Here is a 25,904-nt window from a genome sequence, read left to right as displayed (position 1 = left end):
TCCTTAGACTCAGGTTAAAACTGGACACTAAGCTCAGCTGGGAAAAAGTGGGAAGTTCCCTACCTCCAGTCCTCAGCTGATCCTGAAGTTATGCCAACCCGACCTCAAATGTCACATCTAATTCCCAAAAGCACCAGGTTGATGCCAAGTTGCTGAAGCTGTTTCTCTCCTAAAGGCTCCAACGGCAGAGGCACAGCCACTCTTTATGCTCCCCCTTCCAGAGAACTGCATCTGGGTTTGGGGTGCTGCCTGAAACACAGGGGGGTTTTTGCAGCATCAGTGCTGGCAAAGGCCCCAGACATCCTCCTCACACTAACAGTTCTGGTGCCTCCTGTACTGCTGATCCAAGAGCAGAAGCAGGAGGATCCTCACCACTCCACAACCTCAAAAATCACCCTTCCTGCACCTCACCAAACATCAGCTTATGTGGCATTTAAGTGGTGAGATGGAAGGGACTCCCAGCCCTGTTTGTGCACACTCAAACCATGCAAAGTCAAGGAAGAGATGGGTGCACGGGCAACTGCAGGTGCTCAGCTCACAGGTTACAACTATGGATTTCCAAAACAGCAGCCCAACTCTGTCTGAGATGGCACTCTAAGTAGTCTGAACACAATCTCAATGCAATGGGAATAGTTTAAAATGACCAGAGAGTTGTGGAGGATTTTTTTTTTTTTTGAAGAATAAGAGAACATGATTTATCTTTTGCATAGGATAAAGTTCACTATGGGATTCAGCATGTAGCATGATGTAAAGTCTCAGGCAAGCCAAAAGGTGTTAACATTGTGTGCCCTTTAAATGAGGCAATTAGTCAGTGAAACGAGATGTGCTTAGGTTGGAACTATGTAAATACATTCATTTTATTAATATAAGGGAAAAATCTAAAAAAGAGATATTGCTGGGCAATTAAGTCACCAAGTATTGGTTCTATTTAAAATTCAAGAGAAGGGATATTAAACATACTCAAATTTTAATGAAAACATTTGCATCAGTTTTAATAATTCAGCACAAAATGTTATTTAAACATTTCTCTCTGGTTTTGGAAAAGGCAAACACAGGGCCATTGTACTGCGGTCTGGAAATGAGAAATCAGAACTGCTCAGGTGCAGTGGATTTCTTTACTCATTTTAGACAACTCAGTGGCAAACAAACCAAGCCTAGCAATCAAAGCTATGCTGAAATCCCAGTAGTGAGGTTTTCCATGTGGTAGAAGCTTTTGAAAGTCCCATCAGTCATCTTTTTGCACCATCAAGTATCACTTGCAGCTCAAGTTGATTTCAGTGGGGTGTAAGCTCTTACATACCTTCATTGTAGGAAAAGGCTGTAGATGGCATTTCAGTAAGAAATTCTCCTATCTTGAAGTTTACTTTGAAAATAAAACTTAAGATCCTGCACTTTGCATGTTTTGGGGCTTTTTTATTTAGTTGTATCAGCTGCTTGATTTGTTTAAATAAGCAAAGGATGTAACAGGTGAATAGTGTGGATTTAAAAAATACTTTATGGTTTAAATAATCCAAAGTGTTATTAGTAACCAAGGAAATTCAACCATCCAGATCTGAACTGCCAATATTCACAATTCCCTTTGTGCACATCATATCACAGCACAGAAAAGCTGTTCATAATCCAATGGCAATATAATTACTCTTACCCAGCATGCAGTACACATTTGGTACTCATGAAAAGCGTAAGGATTAATACAACCATTCATGCCTACTATAAAAGAGTTTCTCACCAATGAAAAAAAGGTACAAGAAAGCACAGACCATTTTACTAAGGTCAGTCATAGAGTATCTGAGGGACAGAACAAGTGCAAGAAGTCGTAAGGACCTACTGGTAGGAGATAAACTTTTAATTACAAAAGGCCCACATAAAAGCTCTCATTCTGCTATACAATAAAGAGAACAAAAGTTTTACAAGTCAAAAATTAAGAACAAATGCAGCTCAGGCTATTGTACCCATGGATTTTTACAGGCATGCTTGTCAAGCTCTTGTAACATCTCCCAAGACGCCAGATTGCCTGGCTGCACCATATCCACCTTTGACCTTCAGCCTTCAAGAACAGCTTCTAAAAGTCTACCATTTCATTTTAAACAAAGATTTCCTCCTGGGCACCACTGACTCTTTCAACTGAATATCAAATGTGACTGGGAAGTGCAGACCATGTGCACTGCAGGCCAGGAGATTACTTTCAGTCCAGCTTTCACCTACTGAGGCTGCTAACAGGAGGACACTAGTTTAGAGACGTTACACTGCTAAGTAAGGAAGACATCACACACACCCCACATGTACACACAAATCCTTATTGCACTGCAAGTTCACGGATCACAGCAATTTTGCTGGTGAATGTATGAACCACAAAAATGCCCTGCCTGGGAGAAAAGCACCAATGAACACAGAGCTGGAAGGGTTGGGCTTGTGAAACACAAAGTAATGAAGTCAATCACAGAAACCAGATCCTGGAGAAAGTCCAGTTTGGCAATGTAACTAAAAACCAAACGAAGGAATAGGAAACCACTGTATCCAGTGCAAGACTTTGGGAGGGAGCACAATCTGCTGCTCTTCAGCACACGACACCTTAAGGAATCTTCTGTCCCTCAATTTGTGCCATTTTATTCACTTAGTCATCCTGGGAATGGTTACTCAGGCAATATGCTGCACCAGAGTGACTCACCTGAAGCAATATGACATCTGCACAAAAATCAAGCCCAGGTCTCTGCTCACCATCCATCCTTATCAGAAACTGTCACATAATTCACCAGAAATGCAAACCCTGCTCTGTAGAGATCAAGCAAGGAAGAAACCAGGTTGACAGAATCCTGAGCTCCAGCAGCACATCAGGACTTGAAGGGAAAGAAGTTACAGCTCACAGAGCTCTTACCTTCTTCCCATTTGGCAGAAGCCCTCTCTTAAACAAACAAACAAACAAATAAACAACTCTTTGAAGAGATTCTTATTCTTGTGGTAACACTCATCCAGGCATTGACAGGATTCTAACCAGACGTGGTAGAGGGAAGTCTGGAGTCATACCAGGTTTAGATCTCGCATGCCAAGAGAGGTCAAGACCTAGGCAAGCCTTGAGCAGACAATCCCAGGACACGGAGGAAGTGGTGTTGATGGGTGAATGCCTTTCCCTCTGACTCACAGGCAATGCCGCATGATGACACTCTGGTGAGGAATATGAGGAGGTTTTCATTGCTATCCACTAAAGCCCAAAAGTCCAGTGTGTTTGTCCTCTGTAAAGACCCTCTGCAACCCTTAAAAGAAATTACTTCTAAAATATCTAAGCTGGCCCAATTCCATTTTAGTCTCTTACATTCTGGTCATCTCATGTCCTGAGTGAAGGTTTGAATTTCTCTGACCTAGCCTGAAAAGTGGTTTAGTTATGTGTTTGTGTACAATTTCTTTTCCAAAGATGGATAGAAATCTATCTGACTTTGGAAGTCTACTATTTTGTTAAGCGAATAAAGTGGTTTGGGGTCTGCTGACACTGGTTTCACTATGACTATTTCTCTGTTTAGAGACTTCTATTGGAAATAAAGTACAAACAGGTAGTAACTATTGAAGAGTTAAAATGTACTGGATAAAAAACTTCACTGTCCATCAGTTCCTTGCAATAATTCTTACAGAGCATCAGTTGAGCTGAAGAAAAAAGAGAAAAATAGAAATAGCTTCTATATGATTTCTCTCCTGGGAACCAACTGCAAAATCCTTCCAGCTGGTCTACAGAATTATTCACCCTGACCTGATCCCTATGATATACCAACTCTTATGCTGTACCCTGATCCCCAAAAGATGTCATCACAAAATGTGTGCCTTGTAATCAGGGTAAAACAGCAGCAAAGGCCTCATTTCAGAGGCCAGAGAACTGAAAACATCTTTGGCTCCTGAAATGTCTTTTCAAATCAACAGGACCAACACAATCCGACCTATGTGGTTATCAGTTACTCAAAGCAGCACATCAAACACCGCTAATTCCTTGAAAATTTGGTCTTCCTAGGGAACAGACACTGGGATATTTGCCTAATGCAGCTTTAAGCTTGAAACTTTCCTAATTTTAACATATTAAGCACTCTCTGGTAGACTTCCTCTACCAGTGGTACTTTGGGATGTGTGGTTACTCCCTGGGATCTTAAGATGCTTTCTGCTGAAGCATTCACTCAGCAGGTACTATGTCCAGCAGCTGGTTTGCAAATCAAAAGCCCTGTAAGTAGCTCCATAACAAAGCTAGGAAAGCCTCTTGTGAAGGGGCAAGAGGAGGAGAGGAATAAGACAAATTCTTCTCCAGGATGCTGTCACAGGATCAAAATGAAAGCATTTCAAGGGCCCTTACAGGATTTAAGAATACACATTTATTTATCTTAGAGATTTAAATGCAAAAAGCTGAATGTAAATGCAAATGAATGCATTTCATACACCCCAAACATCTTTTCAGTCTTGTCTAACTGCACCCAGGTGCTGTTATAAGTGATTTTGGCTCATGTGTGCAGAGTATGGAGAGGTGTAAGAGAGAGATAAAATGAGTTGTGCAGGAAGAAATACCTCTGCTGTGAGGAGACCCCACTTGTGCAAAAGAAACACTTGGCACACCACTGCAGCCAAAGAAAGGGCAGGAGGTGGTGGTGGAGCCTAATTCTCATATTTAATCTAACAGTATGTGCTCAGCAGCAGGGAAACCATATTACAGGTCCTTCTGCTGCCCAAGGGGTGGAAAGGGACAGCTCTAAGGCACCCTCTCCTCCAACAAGTATCTGCTTAAAAAAAATCATCAAAAGGCTCACATTCTCCTGGTTCACTATCAGCTACCACGATCAATTATATGAAAACCCAATCCCACACACGCCAATAAAATGAGAGCAGGGAATGCAGTAAACTTGCTCTTGAAGTGGAGCCTGGCCAACTGATTATCATCTAAACCCTGAATACGTTTTTTCCATAGCACATCCTCCCATGAGATTTGCCATGAGCATGCTTCTGCAACAGAGAGGAGACAGGGCAGAAAACATCCCTGTTGATTCTGCAGGAACTGCATGGCCTGGGCATGTACACTGGGCTCCAAGTATACACAAGCCACCTCATTAACATGTCTGTGTTTCTTAACTCCACTCCAGCCACTTTATGAATTTTTAGGTACTTAACTCCTTTGCTAGAAACGGCTTTAATGTCCTGAGTTTCAACAGAGGTTGGAGTAGTTTGACCTTAAATAGGATCCAGCTTGTTTGAAAAACCCATTGAGCCTTTGCATTACCAGCACTTGACAAGTCAGTCCTAAGAGTCAACACTATTTTGAAATCCACAACACCCACTTTCAAACACTGTTAGCCTGACCCAGTACATTGGATTTATGATCTGAAATAACACAGGCACTTTTAAAAGTTCGACCCTTGAGAAATGCTCTAAATTTTAGCTGTTAGCTGTCTATTTAATATCAATGGTGAAACATAAAAGAACAGGAATCAAGAGTCTCCAAGGCAGAAAATTGTGTAAAATCACAAATTCTCAAAATGGTCTGGCACACAGAAGAAAAACATACTTATGTGGTTTAGTGTCAGAGCCAGGGATTTAGAAAGCCCACTAAAACACACGCACTCCTGTGGGAGTGATGTGCAGATCTGAGATTTGCCAGAGTAACAGCACCCAGTTCTGCCCTTTGGTTTGTGCAGATGTGTCTGCATGGCGTCAGCTGCGCACAGGGGTATTCAGATCCATAGTTCTGCCAAAATAGGGTCCTCTTCTCATTGGTGGTTTTTTTTTTTAACTTTCTCCCCTGCCATATGGGTGGTCCAAGAATCAGACCCAAAATACCTAGGATCCCTCGAACCACATGTTGTAATCCCAGCAGAATTGACTCAGTCCTTCATCCATCCAGGGTAAATTGACTCCCTTGCTCTTTGCTGCGTGGGGGGAATTTTTGGATGAGATTTGAAAATTTCCGCTCTGTATGGACATTAAAAATCCTACATTTTTCTTCCAGTATCACAAGCCAGCATCTCTGCCATTAGTTTCTATTTCTCAGCACCCTCTGTAATTTGCTCCCCATGGCCACTGGTAGCTGGGAATCCAGATTAAGCTACACCTGAAAAGCGATGTGCCGCAGGCTTCATTCCACAAGCCAATGGAATGGATGCGTTTTGTCCATTTATCTTCACACACACTGGAAGGATTTCAGAGAAACACAGTGAAAATGAAGAGGCTGAATAGATTGATATTTGACTACATGCTGCAGGCTGCACCTGGCCAGTTCATTAGAGCAGGGAGGAGGATATGACAACATGCAGCAAATATCTGGAGGGACGTGTTACACAAGTAGGTGTGCTAGCAGCAGGAGGGTGAAATTCAGAGAGAGAAAAAAAGGAGGAGATGGACCAAAAAGGTGAACTGCATGGAGAGCTTTATATACTGAGAAAGGATTTGCTACAGGATAGAGTAAAAGTGCAATCCCGAGATACAAGACCAGGAGAGACAAGAGGGAACCCACAGGACCCTGTGCAGTACAAGAGAAAGTGCTACAGAGGAGCAGAACACCGCAACAGGCCTCAGCATCTCTTGTCTTCATGACTCCAAGAAGCTGGTGAGAGGTGATTTATTTAGGATTAAGAAAAAGAAGAGGCCAAGAAGGGCAGTGCTCCCCATTTAGCTGAGAGAAAACTTGAGAAACAAATTCAGAACACTGGAGTTTAAAAGGGCAGGAAGTTGGCACTGAACATTTATCCATTTTCACAGATGCTGAAAGCAGTGGAGAATGGGCAATCCTATTGAGATAGCTTCTGAAAGACATACACTCTGTGTTTAGAAACTCTTTAGAAAGCAGCAGGAGAAGACAGTTCAAATAATTTTTTTTCCTAAAGCATAAGCTTAACAGTGGATAAGGTGGAAGCATGAAGTCACTTTTAATCTACTATAAAGTGAGGTAAGCAAAGGGGGATTATCACTTAAGACTCGCTGACATGAAGCTCTGAGAATGACATTTAAAAGCAATGGTGGATTACAGAGTGACATCATATTAAATGAACACATGCCAGAGGTTTACATAAAAGACCTCAAAGATCATGCTTTTGTTCTCAGTACTAAAACCTCTTAGCCATTTTCACACTTCTGGCAGTGATTAGGCTAAATTAGAGGTGCAGTTTTTCACAGCACCAGCACCAGCAGCCCAGATCTTCACTAAGTGCAAATGGGCCCAACTCCATCCGAGCTCACCCAGGCCCCTCAATCCAGCCCGAATGTCACAGCATTCAGCAACTGGAGATCCAGCCCAAATGTTTCCAAGCCTAATCCACATTTCATTGCATAGTTTACAGTCTGACACAACTCCCCCTCAGGTCCCTCTGGACTTTAGGTTTCAGTTATTCAAAGGCTATTTAACTATTCTGAAGGCTATTTAACTAAACATACATGACAAAACTAAACTGAATTTAAAGAAGAGCACAGATGTGTAAATCTCTCTCATAATGGAATATGCTTGAAAATCTTTAACAAGATTCAAAAGAGAAAGCTGTGGAGGTTTGTATTTTGTTGATTTTGTTGGTTTTGCTTGTTTGTCTGTTTGCCTTTTTTTTTTTTTTTTTTTTTTTTTTTTTTTTTTTTTTTTCAGAATAGTTTATGAGACTTGAAAAGCCTAGAGAAACATCTTAGCCCTGATCAGTGTTTTGGATTACACCTTCCCCATTTTCCAAGGACCTGATCAGCATGTCCCCCTACTGAAGCCAGAAGTTGTTAGGCATGTACCTTCTCAGTTTCTGCACAGGCAGGTAGCGCTGTGTACCTCTTCCTTGTTTCCTGAAAATGTGCTACAAGACCAACCTCAGAAGCCAAAATGACAATATTTTAGAGATGAGGAAAATAAAGCACGGATAGAATTAAAGTAATTTTTCCAGCTCCCAGAACATGACAGCAGAAGGCTAGTACTTCATCTGTGGTCTCCTGGAGATGGATCAAGTGACCATCAAGTATGAAGCCTGGAACTGACAGTCCCCCAGATCACCTCCTGTAGGTTACCAAAGAGCCACCTCAAAGCAACAGACTCCTACTAATTACAGACCAGGGAGAGGTTTGAACCAGCCTTCTGGAGAAGACCAGCCCTTGCAAACCATTGAAAACTTACACATTCTGATTTTCTTAAATAAATAAAAGAAGCATGTGGGAAAGAAGGGGACAGAATAAATTGGATGTGGGAGCCCCCAAACCTGTTTCCCAAATGAGCAATGTATCTATTTGGTGAAAGTCGTAAAACTTTGCAAAACACATAAGAAGGCCTCTCTGAGCAGCTGTTTGCTTTGACTCCGGAGGGAGCTCGCTCTGTCTCCTAAGCAGCACAGTACCATCAATCACGACCTGCCAAAGATTTTCTACTCCAGTAGCAAAGTAAATATGAAAACACAGAGGTTTTATTGGTATGTACGTTCCGTGGCTCAGCCGAGCGGCATCCTTGCAGCAGGAATGGCCATCGCCAGGGGTCCCATCCCGAACCGCGTGACGGGATCCCGGCTGCAGCCCCGGGGGAGCCCTGCCCCATGGAGGGTAACTGAAGGCACTCTGTGTGTGCCCAATAATGCACAAAGGCAGCTTCAAGAGCATGCACTGCAAACTCTTCCTCTGAAAAACCCTTGCAATGCAAACCCTTCCCGATTCCTCCATGGAATCAGGAATCCCCCTGGTATAAAGGATGGCGGAGAGGCCTCAGCAGAGAACGGGGAGCACCATCAGGTAAGCCCTGGCAAGGTTCAGCTGAAGCATGGACAGGGCACTCAGAAAATTTCATTCCAAAACTCTGACACCCCTTTAGTGCGTGTATTGGAAGGAAGACTTTTCAAAGGATTCCTATCTGGAAAAATTGATGGGACTTTGTGTGTGTTTTTACAGAATGGGAACAGCAAAAGGCACATCTGTGACAATAACAAATTCCAACTCTAAGGCAAGAGACGCTGGTGTTTCTAAAAGCAGTTATAAGATGATGATGATGATTATTTTTTGTATGGCTAAACAACATATTTTCCCTTAACCCCACTTGGCCTCCCTTGGCTGAATCCCACAAAAAACAACAAAGGAGAGAGGGAACGAGACTGGAACAGATATTCAACATGGAAAATCTTGGGTTTGACATTAAATTTGGCATATTTGTAAACACTTGAGACGTAGTCTTCTTATGATGAAAAGTTTAACAGTCAACTCCTCTGCCTGTGAATCACCCAGCTTAAACAGCTCAGGAACATTTTAACTGGTCGTGAAAAGGTATTCTGTAATTTTTAACACAGTAAAAAGGAAACAAACTTCAACGGGGAGGCATAACAGAATCAGATAAAGAAAAAAGTGTAGGCTGGATATCAGGAAAAAAATCTGTAATAATATATTAAGATTTCAGGGAAATGGAGGAATATCCTTGATTAAATGAGATAAAATCCCTACCAGAGGGAAATTAAGGACAACTCCACATTATCATGGAGATGGAGTCATCTCTGTGTTAAGGTCTTTGGGACAATTCAATTCTAATGAAAACCATGGAATTTGTGATTGTCAGCTCAGGGTTTGGAATTTTTTACTATTTTTATGTGTGGACAGAAGAGCAACAACAATATCTTGTTAATAAATAATGTCAGAACTGCATCCTAAAACACCACCAGGATGTTGGTAGAAAAACAAGGCTGCTTTTGTTTTTTACAGCGCACAATGCCTGATGGGTTTTAACCACAGTTTAGGAGCTACTGTTAAAAAGCTTCTTGCTGAGTCAAGCCTAGGCATGCTGTTTACTAGGGTTAGCCCCAAAGGCTCTTGCATTGGCAAAGACTTTTAAGCTTAGCTAGGAAGTTTTTAGTTATTTTTGTTGTGATTTTAAAAATAATAATAATAATAATAATAATAATAATAATAAAAGGTAAGCGTGTAATTGCCTCTCATATCTGCCAGCAACTTTCCTCTGGAGTCAAGGGCTTGGTTTTGCAAAGCTGATGCTTTGTCCCCTTATCTGTTTAAAGCAGATACCAGGCCCCAGTGGATTGGGTATTTGTGAAGAAGTTCACTAAAATACAAAACACCCCTTTTGTTAGAAAAGGACCTGTACTAACTTATGAAGTGAATTTCTGTGGTTCAGCTTTGAGCCTGCACACACCTGGCTGATGACTTTTGCTCAAATAGTGCTCCCCTACAACCAACAGTCAAGAGTGAAATTCTGACAAACCAATAAAATCTGCATGCAGAAAATGCATGTGAGACCCACCACTGCTCTTTCACAGAGCCTGGGCCATCCTGTGCTCTGGAAGAAAGGATCACAGAGAAAAACAGTATGTGGCTCTGTAATTTGATCCTGTATTCCCAGAATAATGCAGAACCTCCAAATTTATTTTCCTGTCTTTTCTTAGCCTTTGAGTATTGTAGGATTACTTACTGTTAAATGAATGTTGTGGAAATGTTGGCTCATACAATTTATATTCATCAATACAATTTCTTTTATTCATTCTGCCCTAGTTCTGCATTCCTGGAATAGCTTTCATCCCATATTCAGTTTCACTCCATTCTGCATTGCATCCTTTACAGTATCCACTGGGCTTCAATCCTGCCTCTCCCTCTATCCTCCATATTACCACAGGCACACAATCATTGCAGTCCAGGACATTATCCCGAATCCACAATATTCCTGTTGGTTTGCACTGCACAGAGCTCAAGGATCACCTGAATGAGATACTTCATTTTTCTAGACAAGCCAAGTAAGCACCACAATTCTGTCAAATTGTTGTTAACGCCAAGAAAAAAAGTCCAGATATTAAAGATGTCCAAAAAAATTCAGCATCAAGTAAGTAAAACCAACTGTGGTTGTACAGAAAAGGGGGTTGTCCTAATGACTGGAGAAACACCAAAACAGTCTCTAAAAGTAGACTTCAAGGAAACCCCAACATAATCTGCTTCTGGACATATATAATAAATACTCAGTGATTTAGATGAAGACTCAAGTCCTGAAAATTATTTGCCATGTTGCTTAACAAGAAAATCACCGAGACACAAGGAATGACAACACTGAGGAGAAACACAGCAAGTCTTTCAGGTCTGTCTTGGCATGGGGGTCCTTTTTTACTCAAGTTTTTCACATTCCCACCTATGTTCCCAAGCACAGGTGGTTCTGCTCAAGAAAGCCTTGCAGAGAAGTTCTCTCCAGTTGAGATAAAATAATGTATGTTCTCATTAGGCCAAATGCAAACGGTGATGAAGGGGAATGCACTGCCAGGTCACATCGAGCAATCAGGAAACAAACCTTTGACATAATACAGCTGGCAGATAATAAGACCCCATAGTTAGCAACAAATGAGACTGCACTTAATTTGCCGTGCAATGTTCAAATAATTAGATAAATTTGGTACCGTCAAGACAGCAGACAGGTAGAATATAGACTTGATGAATTGGGGGCTCTCTGTCAGGCACCGATCACATTAATCATAAAGCCAAAACTCAGTGACGCAATTTTTCTTTCAAACATTTGCCATAATTTTCTAGAGTGAAAATATGCACATGCCCTTGGGGTTTTTTTTACAGGTTGTTTACTTTTGAAACAAGAAGGATTGATTTCTGCACCACCAGGACAGAGCACAAACTTTAGAAGCTCATCTGTGCCGAGAGTCCACTCAGTGTACTGAACAAGAGCCACGCAACCACCAAGTATGTTCTAGCCCAGGTCTACCACCATGTCTGGATGACTTCACACTGGACATCCTCCTGTGAGGAGGGTGAGTGCTGTGTTGTGACCTCCACAGCAGAGACTGGAGAAGAGAGAAGAAAGACAAAGAGAAGTAGAATAAAAAATAAGAGGAGTAAACAGCAAGACATGTTTTTAAGATGTTGGCAGATAAAATTGGAAGAGGAAAAATGATTGGGAGACCACAGCCGCAGAGAATTTTTCCCAATGTGGTTGTGCCACAGTGCAGGGTACTTGACAAACAGCCAAACTGAAGTGGCATTCTCTCGACCCTAAAAAATTGCCACAGCCAAGAAGCACTTGGCTGCTCAGCTTTGGTGCTTCTCTGGCCACAAAGGCACCTTTCAGTGCAGTGCCCAGATAGTTTTAAAGAGGAATGTTTCCTCTTTAAGACCTGCAACCAAGTTTTCCCTCCAGTACCTTGCAAGTTGGTTTTGTGAGAGGAGCTGCTGGGAATGAGAGGAAGCCCAAAGAAGAAATGCAACAGGTATTTGCCAACAACTCTACCCAAATACTAAACAGGACACATTTGGTGCACTAATAGACAAATGTGGTAACTGCTAACACAGTAGGTCATTATTAGTGGTGCAGATGAACTGAAACCTGATCTGCCAGCGCTGATCAGCTGGACAACGCCAATATGAAAAAATACTGGGATTACTGGGGATCTAATTCATAGGTACATAGCATCAGTGGCAAGCTCTTAGTTGCATTTTGTAGAAGACCTTGCCTCATGACCGCACCACAGCAACTGCTGTGGAGCCCCAGGGCATATGCAGTGCCCCTAAATCTCCTTGTGAGGATTGAAGGGGTGCACTGAGTGGGGCAGACAAACTGTGTGACAAACATAAGAACATCTGCCAGCCTCTCTTCTAACCACTATTTTGAATATCACCCTCTTCTGTACATGCTTTATTAGCCAGAGCTCCGGCTTATTAACTATCTCCCAGCAAGTTATTCTTCTGTCTTTTTTTTCTACAATTTTTGCATGAAAGACCAGAACTATTTCATGCAGCCTCCCTAATCCCCCCTCGTTCCCACGTTAGCAACCTGCTTTGTCATTTCTCCTTTGCACACAGCATGGAAGAAGCTGCTGTGCCCCTTTAAACATCCAGTCAAACTAACTGTCAGCCAAAAAGACAATGACTTGTCTTCTGGTAGGATCCAGGGGAATGCCCTATCATTTATTTCTTGCAGTATTTTAGAAGCAGAATAAAGCTGTGGTAGTTGGGGGCTCCACAGATCTGGCTGCTGCTGTCTGCATTACTTGCTTCCTAGGGTCTGTCTCCTGCTCACGCTTATCCATAAGCAGCACAGCTCCACCAACAGCCCCTGCAAAGCCGGGTGAGCACAGCCTCTGTCCAGACAGCAAGGTTGCAACAGGACTCCTGGGGATCAAATGAGAGTTTTTTAAGTGTTGAGCCCTAGTTGTTCCTTCCTTGTTCTTCTTGCAAAATGATTCCAGCCCTCAGTGGTCCCCTACACCGAGTGTTCTGGGACCTGTCCCTCAGCTGATGTCTGAGCCCTGTGTTACAGCTGCAGGCCGAAGGATTTTGGGACGACTATGGGACTGCTAACCCCATCACACTGCTCCTCACCTCTCGTGAGAAAGGTGCATATCAGGGAATAGAAGAAACACTTCCAGCCCCATGGTCACTAGAATCTCTGCTCACATCCCTGCTGGCTCCATTTTCCTTGCCCTGATCAAAGCTTACAGGAGTGAAAACAGATCTTTCTGTGAATGTCTCCTTCAAGACATCGAGAATTATTAAGCTGCCGTGTCTTGGATGAGGAGATTAACCACGAACCCCCTGCTCAGGGTGTAGCCCCTGACCAGTCTCTGTGCTCACTGCCCATCAGCTGCCTCAGGGAGAGGAGGCTTTCATGAGAAGGTGACCACCAAAATCCAGACTCCTGCCCCTCCAGGGTGGACACGGACACCCCCATGAGTGTCTGACTTATTACTGCTTTTAGAAAATGTCACTGGCCCATTCAGGTTGTTGTCCAATGAAATCAAACTGAATTATGGCATTCCCAGCAGCCTTTTACCACCATCCCCACAACTGGCAGGTAGGGAGGAATGGTACACAAGGTCTCCAAAGAGAGGGAGCAGTTCTGGGTCTTTTCCAAGACGGTGACAGAAATGACCCAGGCAAGGCACGATGTGAGAAACACAGCGCGTGCAAAAACACAAGCCAAGCCTATTTCCTGGGACCTGAGCTGAATAATGACAAAGAAGCCCTATACTCCCATACTACTGCTATAGGGCACTTCTATAGGCTCAACAGAGCTGTAAAGCCAGGGAGGTCAGCATTGTCACTGGATGGGGACAATGAGGTGGAGGGTGGCCAGTAGGGCCAGCTTGCCAGAAGGACAGTGAATCCCAGGGACTTTAGTAATACTGCAGGTGGCTGACATTTTAGCAAGGCACAGGAGTGGAGGTGTAACACTTACCCGTGGATAGCGTGGATAGAGTGAGGTTCGTAATGGTATCGTCCTTCCTGGTGGCGCATGTCAATTGGCAAAGGAGCGTGGAAGGCCGGAAAAATGTGCTGCGGCACTGTTATGGGGAATAGAAAAAAAAAAAAAGGACTTCAAAAACTTTTCCTTCCCTTTTAAAACAATTTCAAAGGCACTAAATCTCCATGAATTTCAGAGCAAGAGCAGTGCAAGACAAGGGGTCTTCATGATATCAGCTCTATCATACACCAGAGAAGTGGAATGAATAAATAATCAAAGTCATGCGGAAAAATCCTACATCTTCGACATAAAAGATCTCCAACAGGGTTTTTGACAAAGACAAGCAGCCAAGCGCTCTTTGAACTTGAGGAGATTATAGCAAGCACCAAGGAAAACTAGACTTGCAACGCAAATCAGACTCAACAGAGCCTGGTGGGATCCAGACCTGCATCGTCCCTCAAGCCTGGATTGGCAGCAAACACTGTTCCTGAAGGTCTGTACACACAAGTTGGAAATATTTACCTAAAAATATAACAGCAAGAGCAGCGCTAAAGCAGAATGTCTAGGCAGTCAGAAGAGGCTCAGAAGTGCCTACTGCCAGGTTCTGAGAGAAAAGCTCAAATTGCTCTCACTTGTAATCACTTGAGGCCCTATTTTTTATTCATTTGAGAAGCTTGTTTCATCTTTGATGGAAAGATAAAGTGGTCTCAAAAGGCAGCGAACACCTACATTGACTTATTAAATCTACAGGTTTTAATATTTATTATTGACCCCAAAAGTTAACGGCGAGAATATTTGAGTGAGTTGAGCTGATGGAAAATTCATCAGGTTATTTCTCCTCACCACCCCCGACAACGCTGCCTGGCCGCCTGGGCCTTTCCTGCTAAAATTACAGAAGCTAAAGAAATAGAATTAGCAGAGTTTCAACAGCGATACCGCACAACCGCAATAGCGATCCCGGACCATCGCCCTCTGACAGGGCTCCACGCTTCTGTAAAGATGCCCCTTTCTACATCGGTGGCAGCGACCAGCTTAAAGATAAACGGCTGGTCTTGCTCTGCCTTTACAAACAGTCAAAAGTTCTTCACTAAAAATTACTAGTATTGTTGCAGGTTTTACCATTCTTTCTCTGGCTTCTTGGCCTTTCTGTCTAACTGGAGACAAAAAAATAAAACAAATCCAACCTCCTAAGTGAGCGATTCAAAACCCAGCCTGTGCTCGGTATTTCACTGTAACTTGCCTCTGCGACAGGTACCATTTCTCTGGAGACTGGGGAAGCACCATCCAAAACCAAAGTGTCAAGGCTTGGGCCAAGTCTCTCGTTGTCGCTCAGCAAATTTCAGAAATGCCAAACTCTTTTTCTACAGAAGACTTAAAATTCAGCCTTTTGCATCTGTGACTCCAGCTGCACCAGAGCTACGCCGACTGTGTCCGGTGGGGCTGTGCTCCGCTCGGGTCCGTCGCGCAAAGCCTGAGTGTAATCCTCATATACGTCTTTCCCGGCATATCAGCGAGAGGATCTGTGGCTCCTACTCCCATTGCAACGCTCAATCCCTGAGCACAGCGCGGCACAGGCGCGTCAGCCAGGCTGCTGGGAGAGGTGAGAGACTACACAAAAACAACCTTCCTGCCAACTCTGCTGAAAGGCGTTAAGCTAAGGTAGTCGGTGTGGAAAGTATTTAAGGCTCCGCAGCAGACTTGCTCTCTGGGCTCCAGCAAAGGGCTGGCACCTCACACTACCTGATACACTGGGAGCATTTTTGCAGCTCGCCTAATGTCAGGACACAGTAGAGTAACTGTTAACCACGTCCCCCGCTTCTGCCCCCCTCCCCTCCTCTCCCAAAAGCAGCTCAGGGAGAGAATGAACTCAGATCCTTCAGGATTTGCTTTTGCAGGAGGAAGATTCACTCTTTAACTGTCCTGAGTAGGGATGATCTGTTACATAAGGACACTTGTAGGGAGTCTTCCTTTTAACAGGCAATTAGTATTTTTCCAGATCAAAAATACACCAGAGTTTAGCTGTCACACCCTGTCCCCTGCTCACACAGCACAGTAAAGCCTCTGGTCTCACCAAACCATTGTCAGTTCAAACTCCAGCCCAGGCTGGCAGACACCTAGAGCTGCTGTCCTCCTCCCTGGGGACACTGCTGTTCCCTGGCCACAGGGGCTGCCACAACCCACAGCTTCTGTGGGACCAGAGGGAGTCAAGCTTTTACATCATCACATACAAAGCATGGTTACAAAATCAACTGTCCCTGAACAGATATCCAGTGGCAGACAACACAAACATCTCTTCCAGCCTGAGCCCCTAGGCTGGGCTTCCTGCAGTGCTCACCCCATATTTATGCTGTACAAATAAACCAAAAGGAGCAAGAAAACTTCTGTGGTCCTGGGATCAACCCAAAGTGCTGCTGGTGGCATCCCTATAGGTAAAGATTAGCAACCTCCCAAAATAGGGTGGTCACTCTGCCTCTAATGGGCAGGTCTGGGGTTGAGTTAATCCCTAGAGTGCAGGAAAGTGAGAGCTGACCTGGGCTGAAACTGTACTGGACAACACAGCTGAGTTTTAATGATGTGGAGAGTCACCCTAATCCTTTAGACTGTTCCCTAGGCCAAATTAATTTATAAATAATGATAAAACTACTAAAACCAGGTAAAACTGAATATCTTAAAAGCCAGGCCATGGTTTATTTTGTACCTATGTATTTCTACATGATTGATTGCTGAGATAACAGTGGAAATTTCTGTGCTAAAAGAGTCTCTCCTTGTCACTCAGGAGAGCTGGGAAATGGAAAACACAGGGTGTTTGCTGCCTGGCCTCCTTTCCTAGCTATCTGTTGGTATAAAATTGACATCTGAAGAGAATTTCTGCCTCCTAACACTTCTGATTATTAATGGGAGAAAAATTTCCATGAACTTCCTCCTTCCCACTGCACACTTGTTTTGTTTTTAGCATTTCAATCTATTTGGCCCATGGGAAGCTCAGCAATGCCTCTGCCTTGGGTATCTGTTTCACACCCCCAATTCCAACCCCACCATGTGCCCTGTGCTTTGCTGCCACTAAGGGCAAGGGCAAAGGTTGGTTTTTCTGACATCCCTTTGCAACATTCCCCTTCATGACTTCCCCTCTGCTTCCCTGCCTGGGAGCACCAGCCAAGCCTACGGGCTCCAGTGGCTGGTGCTGTTCATTTTTATTCTCTTCCAGGTGCTTGGTCAGAAATAATGAATGGTTTTATAGGCAATCAACTACCAATTCATAAACGTCAGCCTGGCTCTGCTTCTTGTTCCCACCCCTCCAGAAGAGGACTGTGAGCTGGCAGCGGGACAGCAACACACGCTGTTAACAAAGATGGATGTTTTACACATACGAGTTAAAAAGACAATTATATTCAATTACTTCAAGTAAGTTACGGTGATGTATTCCTGAATAGCCACGCGAAGGGCAATATGATGATTAGGGCAATGAATTTGCCAACTTTAATCTAATCAAGGCAATCTTTTGTTTAGCATTATCTGCTTTGCAGTGGCAGAGGATTTACCAAACCCAAGCAATCTTTGTAGATTTAACCCCAAAGCTGCCCAATTAGAGCTAATGATGATTGCTTTACACAAGAGGGAGGGAGATTTTAGTAGGAGGCCTGGGGAAAGCTTTTTCCCAGGAAAAGGTTGGGCTCTACCAAGCTATGCAGTACAATACTCTGAAGCGCAAAGGCATGACATGGCACCTCCAAAAGTCCCCAAGCACTGGAACCACAGATAAACATTTTCTCTGGTTCCTGCTGAAAGAAGAGAAAGCTAAAGAACACATCAAAAGCAGCACCCAAGGGGCAGGGACAACGAGAGAACAGTGTGTTTTGCACAGAAACGACACAGTTCTACACCAAGTTGGTGGCTCGCAGCTCCCAGGGTGAAGCAGGGCAGCAGAGCACAGGGCACACTCAGGGGGCCCCACCTTCCACCCCACCGGGGCTCCTGCAGGAATGTGTCTGCTTCGCCGCGCCATTTGATAAGGGGGAAGATGCTGCTACCTGTCCCCACTTGTCAGAGCCGATTTTCTGGCCAAGGTTTATGAGCAAGACACGGACCTCCCACTGCTGTGTTCTCATCCTCGTCTATTCAAAGGCCAGCCAACCCTCTGGGCGTCAAAGAGAAAAGATAGGAGGCAGAAATGCAGGTTTAAAGGGGATGTCCCTTTGCTGAAAATCCCAGGAATCAGGGAGGGAGGCATTAGAAACAGCCCTTATTTGAGGATGATGCAGGCTTTTGATTATCTCTACAGATAAACCTGTGCTTCAAGAGAAACACAGACTGCCTGTACGGGTTTGCACAGCGAGCAAAGGAGCTGTTTTGACATCACTCAGAGCAGCACCTTTTTTGAGTTCAACAGTGAGAATCAGGAAGGGTCTAGCAAGCCTTTTCTATTCCAAATACTTCAGGTTACACGTTTGCCCCCCCCCGTTTGGGGGGAAAAAAAAAAAAAAAAAAAAAAAAAAAAAATCAGACCCCACAGCAATGAGGTGGGTTTTATTTGCAGTTTGCTTTGACAATTCAGAAAGCCCTAAGGAAAGGACTTCAAGAAGTTGCCACTTGCAACTGGGATGCTGCAGCAAGACTGGCTGGGAAGGGATCCTGAGAAGCCCCCTCACAGAATGTACCACACAGAATGTACTAGTGTCCCCGTGCTTTATCTGAAGCACATGTCAGTTGTGCAGACTACCCTATGGGCTAAAAAATATACAACTTTCCTATGGATGTCCAACAGTCTCTTGGAGGAAAAAGCAGTCCAGCCTATAAGTATTTTTTTTTTGCCATCAGAAATAGTGCATAAATATTTTGCAATCAACAGTGAAAGTCATTTGTTGATTAAAAAAAATAAAATATCACTGGATAATTCAGTACCCATTGTGCTTTTTCCAACAAATTTGTAAAAAAGACCCCATAAAAATGAACATTTTATAAAAGAGGAAACATAAATTCTGATCTCTTGAGATGCCTTTTGGTTTGATTTCCTATGGAGTCAGTGATGCATGGGACACAGCTTTCAGAAAGGGATCACAAGGTCCCTTGTGAAGACTAACAAATCTTCAGCTCTCTTTAGGAGGGGAAGAAAACATGCATTTGAAACACAGTCCTGTTTTTTAACTCAAGAGAGGCTGAAGCAGGCTAACGTAAAATAACTTGCACAAGTCTACACAGTCAAACAAGAGCAGGATACCAATGAACCTCAATCATGGCAGGCAGAAACTGCAACTTTATCAACTTTATCTCTAAAAGACTTCAGAGCCCTGGGGTACTGGATCAATTTGTGTTTGTGGGCGAAAAACTTTTCCAGACACCAGCTCACACTCTCCTGTCACTGCAGTGTCATTAGCAGCTATGCACAAGCAACTGACAGAAAAAATTGTAAAAGCGATGTCCCAGAGGAATGCTCATGAGATTTCACCAGTACTTCCACAGGTGAACTGAGCTGTGCTGTCAGAGGCCAAATCCCTCCTACTGGGGAAGGTGGGATGCTGCCTCGTGTGACACAGCAGCTTACAATAACTTTTGCTTCTGGTTTTTTTCTCCCAGGTCCATCTTCTTTGAAAAACGTAATAGTAAAACAACAGATATCTGCAAAGGCCCTTCTTGCTGCCCATATATTCTCCCAGAGGTCCAAATCTCATTCTCTTTCTCAAGAACAAGGTTAAGGCACAACAAACATGAAGTGTTCTTCACTCAGTAATCTCCCAGGGAAGCCCAAAGCATCAAGTGAGAAGGAAATCTTAGGCAGCATTCGTTTTTCATGTTACACTTTTTAACATCCCAATTTTACTCATCCACAGTATATACTTAAAGAGATGTATCTTGGCACCCAACAAGCACAGTGGCTGTGAAAGAGCAAAGACAGGCCTGCGCCTTGTTCCCCAGCTTTCCTGTGGTGATTTTCCTCACATCAGAGCTCTCCTAGAGTTGGTGGGTTCTGAGCATCCCTGGACAGTCTCATTGTGTGAGCAGGAGAGGCAAACCCAGCCCCGAGCAACTGAGTCTGTGTGTGGCTACTTGACTCCCTTTGATAGTCCCTCCTGGGCGTTTCACTGTTGTATTTGGATGGCCGCCCCTCTGGCAAAGCGCTGCAGGACTGTAGGTGTCGGCGAGGGAGATGTTTTTGTGTTTGTGTGACGTCCCCAGAATAATGATCTAGCTGTTTAAGTGAGCTGAGCGAATGAATGAGCACAAGAAAAACATCTTCACTGAAAGCGCAGCCAAAGTTAATGCACCATTAATAATGGTCTGGGTGAATTATTGGAAGGGATAATAGGCCTGAGGTCAGGGAAGGTCTGAGACAAAGAACAGGGAAAATTGGGTCACAGAAACATGACAGAGCAGATCACGCTGATGCGTCTGTGGGATTCTCCTCGGATGAAGTCATATACCACCATGCAGAGTATTTTGGGCTTTGTAGGGGCAGCCATTCCCAGAACCACCACTCAGATCAATATGGGAAGGAGCAGGAACAGATACATGAGGCTACAGTGGCTGCCTCAGTCCACCTTTAAGAGATTCACTTCAATGTTGTTTAGCTACTTTGCAAAATACATTGTGTGCCTCCCTCAAAAAGGGATACTTATGCAATGGCTAATTACACCAATCTGAGAATTTTCTAAGCACAGAGAGTGTCTGGGCAAGTGTGTCCCTTCTCTGAATGGCAGCACCATGCATTTCACGAAGAACCACCTAAGGTGCTTCAGCAGCTGTTTTTCTGTCTCCAAAATTGTGGAAGGAGCTGCAACCCCTACTCCTGCCCCATCAGCTGCCTGTCTTCATGACACTAAATTACTGACTAACCTTGCTTTGTCAGAATTTCCCTTCTTTAAAATGGAGATAATAATACTTCCCTACCTCAGAGGTTTGGTTAATGTTTATACAGCACTTTAAAAATGATGTGGTAATTAAGTGCTCAGTATTATTATATCAACGTCTATAATGATTCCAGCAGACAGCACTATAAACAGGGCTGCACCATGCCTGCTTTCCTTTTGTTTGGCTTGTTAGCATTTGGTTTGGTTTTCATACAGCATACTTCCATTATTAGTGGTTAATTATTCTGTTGTTTTATTACCTGCTCAATGGCTTTGACAAAAATAAAAGTGGAATTACACAAGAAGAATAATAGAAAATATTCATTTTGGCCACTGGGAACATGATAGCAAGGAGAAGCAGGAGGCAGGCCCCCACCAGCTCACCTGGGGAGACCTCTCTCCTGCTCCAGGCACTACAGACCATTTTGAAATACATCCAGCCAGCTGTTGCCACCCAAAGGGATGCAGAACATGTTTTTTCTTCTTATAACAAAACTAATGGAGAAAGATGGTGGTAGCCTGATTTACAAAATTATGTTTTTCAGACAATGCATGTCAGGATGTTGGAGAAGATAACATGCTTAGTTGAACAGTGGGTTGGGTACAGCATCCCATCCAGATAAGAAATAAAGATCACACAACAAACTTCTGTTGGGCAAACAGCTCAGGTAATGGTAAATACCCTGTAGGAGAATTGGAAGGAGAAGGGGCCTTACTGGGATGCAGATATGTGAAAAGTAAACAAGAAATAATAAAAAACACATCACCCTTCAGACATAAAAATCACAAAAAAATAATGACTTGAAAAGCTTTATTTTACTGACATCTCAAAGCACCTGCAGGACAGTCTCAGTGTAACTTCACAGGCAGAGAAGTTGGGGTGCAGTGAGGAGCAGAGAATAAGGCTTGTCTCTCCACTTCAGTAGTGCTGGAGCCCCTGCAGGCACCTCACTACCACAGACAGACCCAGGAGCCACTGGGCTCCCTGTTGAGCTCCCTGCAGGGACACAGACTTTGGATGCACATGTGGGCACTTACTTGACACAGAATAAAGCCCATTCCTGGGGTTACCTGCATAATAAATGCCATTATTAAATCCATGAAAAGTAGCAAACATCTCCCTCAGACATTGCAAACTGGCAGGATGTCCCTCTCTGCCATCCTACAGGAAACTGCCTTGGACACAGTCACAATAACCATCCATCCTCTTGGGGATGGCCCAGAGGAGCTTATCCTCTTACAAAGTTTATTCTACTGCTTCAGCTCAGGTGGAAGAACAAAACAAAAAGTCATTTGAAGATGCTGAGGGGTGCCTTTACCCAGTCCCTGCCTAGGACACAGGCACTGCTGGCACTTTGGCAAGCACAAACACGGCTCTGGTGGCCATGCAGCCGGGAACACATTTCAGCCCGGACACCGCGCCTGCGATGGGGCAGCGCTGCTGAGCCACGGGCTGGGTAGGCAGGCAAGGCAGGCAGGCAGGCAGGCAAGGCAGGCAAGGCAGGCAGGCAAGGCAGGCAGGCAAGGCAGGCAAGGCAGGCAGGCAAGGCAGGCAAGGCAGGCAAGGCAGGCAAGGCAGGCAGGCAAGGCAGGCAGGCGGCTGCAGAGCGAGCTGGCTCTTGCAGCCGGGATGGGGCGAGATTAGATCAGCGAGCTCTCCCTGCAGCCCCGTGGCCAACTCGAGGCAACACTGAAGGAATTTGCCCATAAATTTCCTCCCCACCCCAAAAAAGAAGACAGTGCTCTGAAATGAACTCAGGCCCTAATGGAAGTCGGATATTCTTGTTCAGCTCAACGTCTAACCCATCCTGAAGTTTCTGGCAGCTCCACTCAGCTCTCGCCCATGTACTGCCTGACCTTTGATAAGGGCATTAAAACTGTCAGTCTTTTCCCGGGCAAAAGAGACGGAACAATTACAGTGAGGCTAAAAATGGCCTTTCCCTCTACATGGAAAATTTAGATTAAAAATTGAAGAGTTCATTGACATTTTCTATAAGAACACAGAATTGTCGTTAAAAAAAATCAAACCCTGAAATTCCTTCGTTGCTATCTACTATCTCTGAAACTCAGCAGGAGCAGCTTTCCTGCCTCATCCACTAAAGGAGCAGGGACAGCTGCTGCTGGCAGGGACATGAGGACCCCAGGAATCTCTTCAACATGCTGCCATGCAGCAGCTGGCTTTGTGACCAAAAATGGGGCATTTCACTTCTTGGTTAGAAAACAGGAATTTTCTGAAGCCTGCTGACATGGGAAGTCCTGGATTTAGTTGTGCAAAACAGATTGTACCCAAAACTTTTGAAAATTTCAAAGTGGTGTGTGGGGATGAATATATTCAGGTCTATAGAAGTATTTTCAAACATTCAGATGAGCATTTGTGCCTGAAGGCAATGCATTATCTATTATTCTGCAAGAATTCCTGGGGTCTTCAGGTTACTGATAAGTGGCAGCCTTGGGGGGACAAACCATTATTTTTTTATACCTCTGGGAAGAGTAAATAAGATGAAAGCAGAGCTCTCCTGCAGCCAGGAGGAACCCCACAAGCATAAGGAAGTCCCGCAGTGGGGTGCCCAAACACCAAATCTCTGATGGCTTTTCGAAGAGCAGTAATTAGAAAAGTCCCTTGATCAGCCTTGCTGCCACCAGCCACCTTCTTCAATCCCAAATAGCTGGAGCTGGGAAGGAGCTTTAAGGCAGAACAGTTTTTCATCAGGTAATGTTTCACCGTTTCAGAGAAGGTACCTGCACCTTCTGTAAGAAGCAGCACAAAAGATATTAAGATGGTTTAAGATCTATTATATTTTGGACTACAAGAACACAGAAGCGATGAAGTTGAAATGCCTCGACTTTATTTCAACAGTATCTGCTGAAATAGATTTGAAAGGGACTGCTGAGCATCTGAGCTTCCTGGAAAATTAAAAAGAAATCAGAATTGCCTTTCTCTGCTAAATAAGGACTGAATTCTTTGGGACACAATGAAATCTGAAACAGCAGCAGGGCACATTTCCACTGCAAAGGAAGCCCGCTCCACTCTCACATTGCTGCTGGAGAAGTAGCAGGATGCCAATCCCACCTGGGATGTACCAGTCTACCCCACCACACCTGATCAGGAGTTTCTACATCCACACTGAACATTTCCAGAGTGAGACTTTCCCACTAGTGCAAGCTTTGTATTAGTTGGGCAAGGTGCTATGATCATCAAATGGCAGAAAAGAAACCCAAAATGAGAGGCCTAATACAGCTTATTAATTCCACAGGTGAGCTGCAAATGCTGAGAGTCTTGAAAATCACTTAATTGCCAGGATGTCAGGCCAAGATGTGTTTTGAGGACGCTGCCAATCTGACAGTTATTAACAAACAAAGAGGCCACAAGCCCTGACTGCACCGAGAGCCTTGTTATTTCTACTCATGTGCCACCTCCCAACAGGAAGTACTTAATAAGAATAATATCCCGAAAGGCCAACCTACGGCAGTGCAATTAAAAAGCTTTTCTGTCTCACATTGAGGGGAGAAAAAAAAAATGAGGGGGAAATTAAAATCAGACAGGAAATTCCACTAGAACAAGCTAGCTTATGTCCTAATAACACAGGATTGTGCCAACTCCTGCAGAAAGTAGAGGAGGGAAAGAAAAAAAAAAGGGGGGGAGGGGGGGAAGAACAGAAACAGAGAAAGAGAAAAGCAGCCCTCTAGACTGACTCAGATCTGAGGCTACATTGTGGTTCGGCTGTGGCTGCAATTCTAAAGGGAGAAAGGCGGCACAAGCAAATAAAAGGCGGTTTGCTTTTCAAGCAAGTTGCTGTTATATGATGTAACTCTTGAATGAAAGCGCGGCCACTGCTGCTTTGTTGAGAAAAGACACAGCCTGATAAGCTCGAAGGACCAGATGGATCTTGGGGCTTGTTCTCCCAACAGCTGCTGCCAGAGAATGGAAAGAAGAAAAAGAAAAAAAAGAAAGAAGAAAAATCCCAACCAGGAAGGAAGAAATCCCGGCACGCGAGGGGCAGGCAGGGAGGTGGGGCAGACCAGATGGTGGTTCAGCTTGTGCCTGCCTGGACAGGCAGTAGGAGAAAAATCAGACTGTCAAAAACTTCTATGAAAACTTATAAGGAGAGACATTTTCCACAAGTTCTTATCATCCTGTTTCCTGGGAAGCCAGTTGGATTCAGCAACCGCCTGCACCTCCAGCTGATCTCGCAACTTCCAAAAAAAGTGGGCCAAGAGGATTTGCCCCTGACTTCTCTGGGACCAGGCCAACAGATGACAAACCCTGCCTGTTTCACACTAAAGCTCATTTCACAGTGGAATCCACCTCACTTCAAGCCAGCTGGTGAAATTTGAGTGTGTGAACCTCAGCTAACTGCCTGGAGTATTCCCCAATGCCCCCCGGCTTTCTCCCATGGTCCCCAATACCTGGCTGTTAGAGTCCCCAAAGTCCTCAGTGCGTTTCTTTTTCTGGGTATCCAAAGGAGAGAGATGCATTTGATGCCTATGCAACATGGCCCTGACAGCAGTCCTGCCTCCTGCCATAGTGACTCTGGGGAGCAGAGAACCAGAGCCTGAGTTCACAGTTACCTGAGCATGTGGTTCATTATGGTTCAGGTGTTCCTGGAGCTTGATTTTATATCTGAGCAGTTTTCCTACAAACTTGCGAAGGAGTTTTCCTTGGCTCCCTGAAGTGCAACTGCTTCAGGTTGCCTATAATAAGGCTAATTTGTATATTGCCGTTGGATTGAGGCATAAAAGGAGAAAGCACTAACTGGCATTTATGACCAGGAGGCAGCAGGAGCACCAGGCAACACTGCTGCCCTCAGCAGCATCTGACCCGACCAAGCCCACGATCTCTGTTGGTAAGATGCGGAGGGACGGGGAAGTTGAGCAACCTCAGAGTGGAAACCACAAGACCAGTGGAGTATCAAAGGGCAAGGCAGTGA

The 25,904-nt window shown here is 44.2% G+C and overlaps 1 protein-coding gene across 2 annotated transcripts in view; it reads right to left on the bottom strand.

Annotated features, from left to right (window-relative positions):
- Nucleotides 1–25,904, bottom strand: part of GLI2 (GLI family zinc finger 2) — a gene marked incomplete at its 5' end in the record, with an annotated part of 189,418 nt that overhangs the window by 52,356 nt on the left and 111,158 nt on the right. For both annotated transcript variants that reach the window (XM_083865653.1, XM_083865654.1), the window contains one exon: nt 14,129–14,234. In XM_083865653.1, the coding sequence (XP_083721779.1) occupies nt 14,129–14,234 (106 nt within the window). The remainder of the gene's footprint in view (nt 1–14,128; nt 14,235–25,904) is intronic.

This window comes from Zosterops lateralis (genome assembly GCF_965231275.1).
Source record: "Zosterops lateralis genome assembly, chromosome: 7".
In the NCBI taxonomy this organism is placed as follows: domain Eukaryota; kingdom Metazoa; phylum Chordata; class Aves; order Passeriformes; family Zosteropidae; genus Zosterops; species Zosterops lateralis.
Note: the sequence above shows the minus strand (reverse complement) of the source record. Positions and strands in the feature narration are given on the sequence as shown.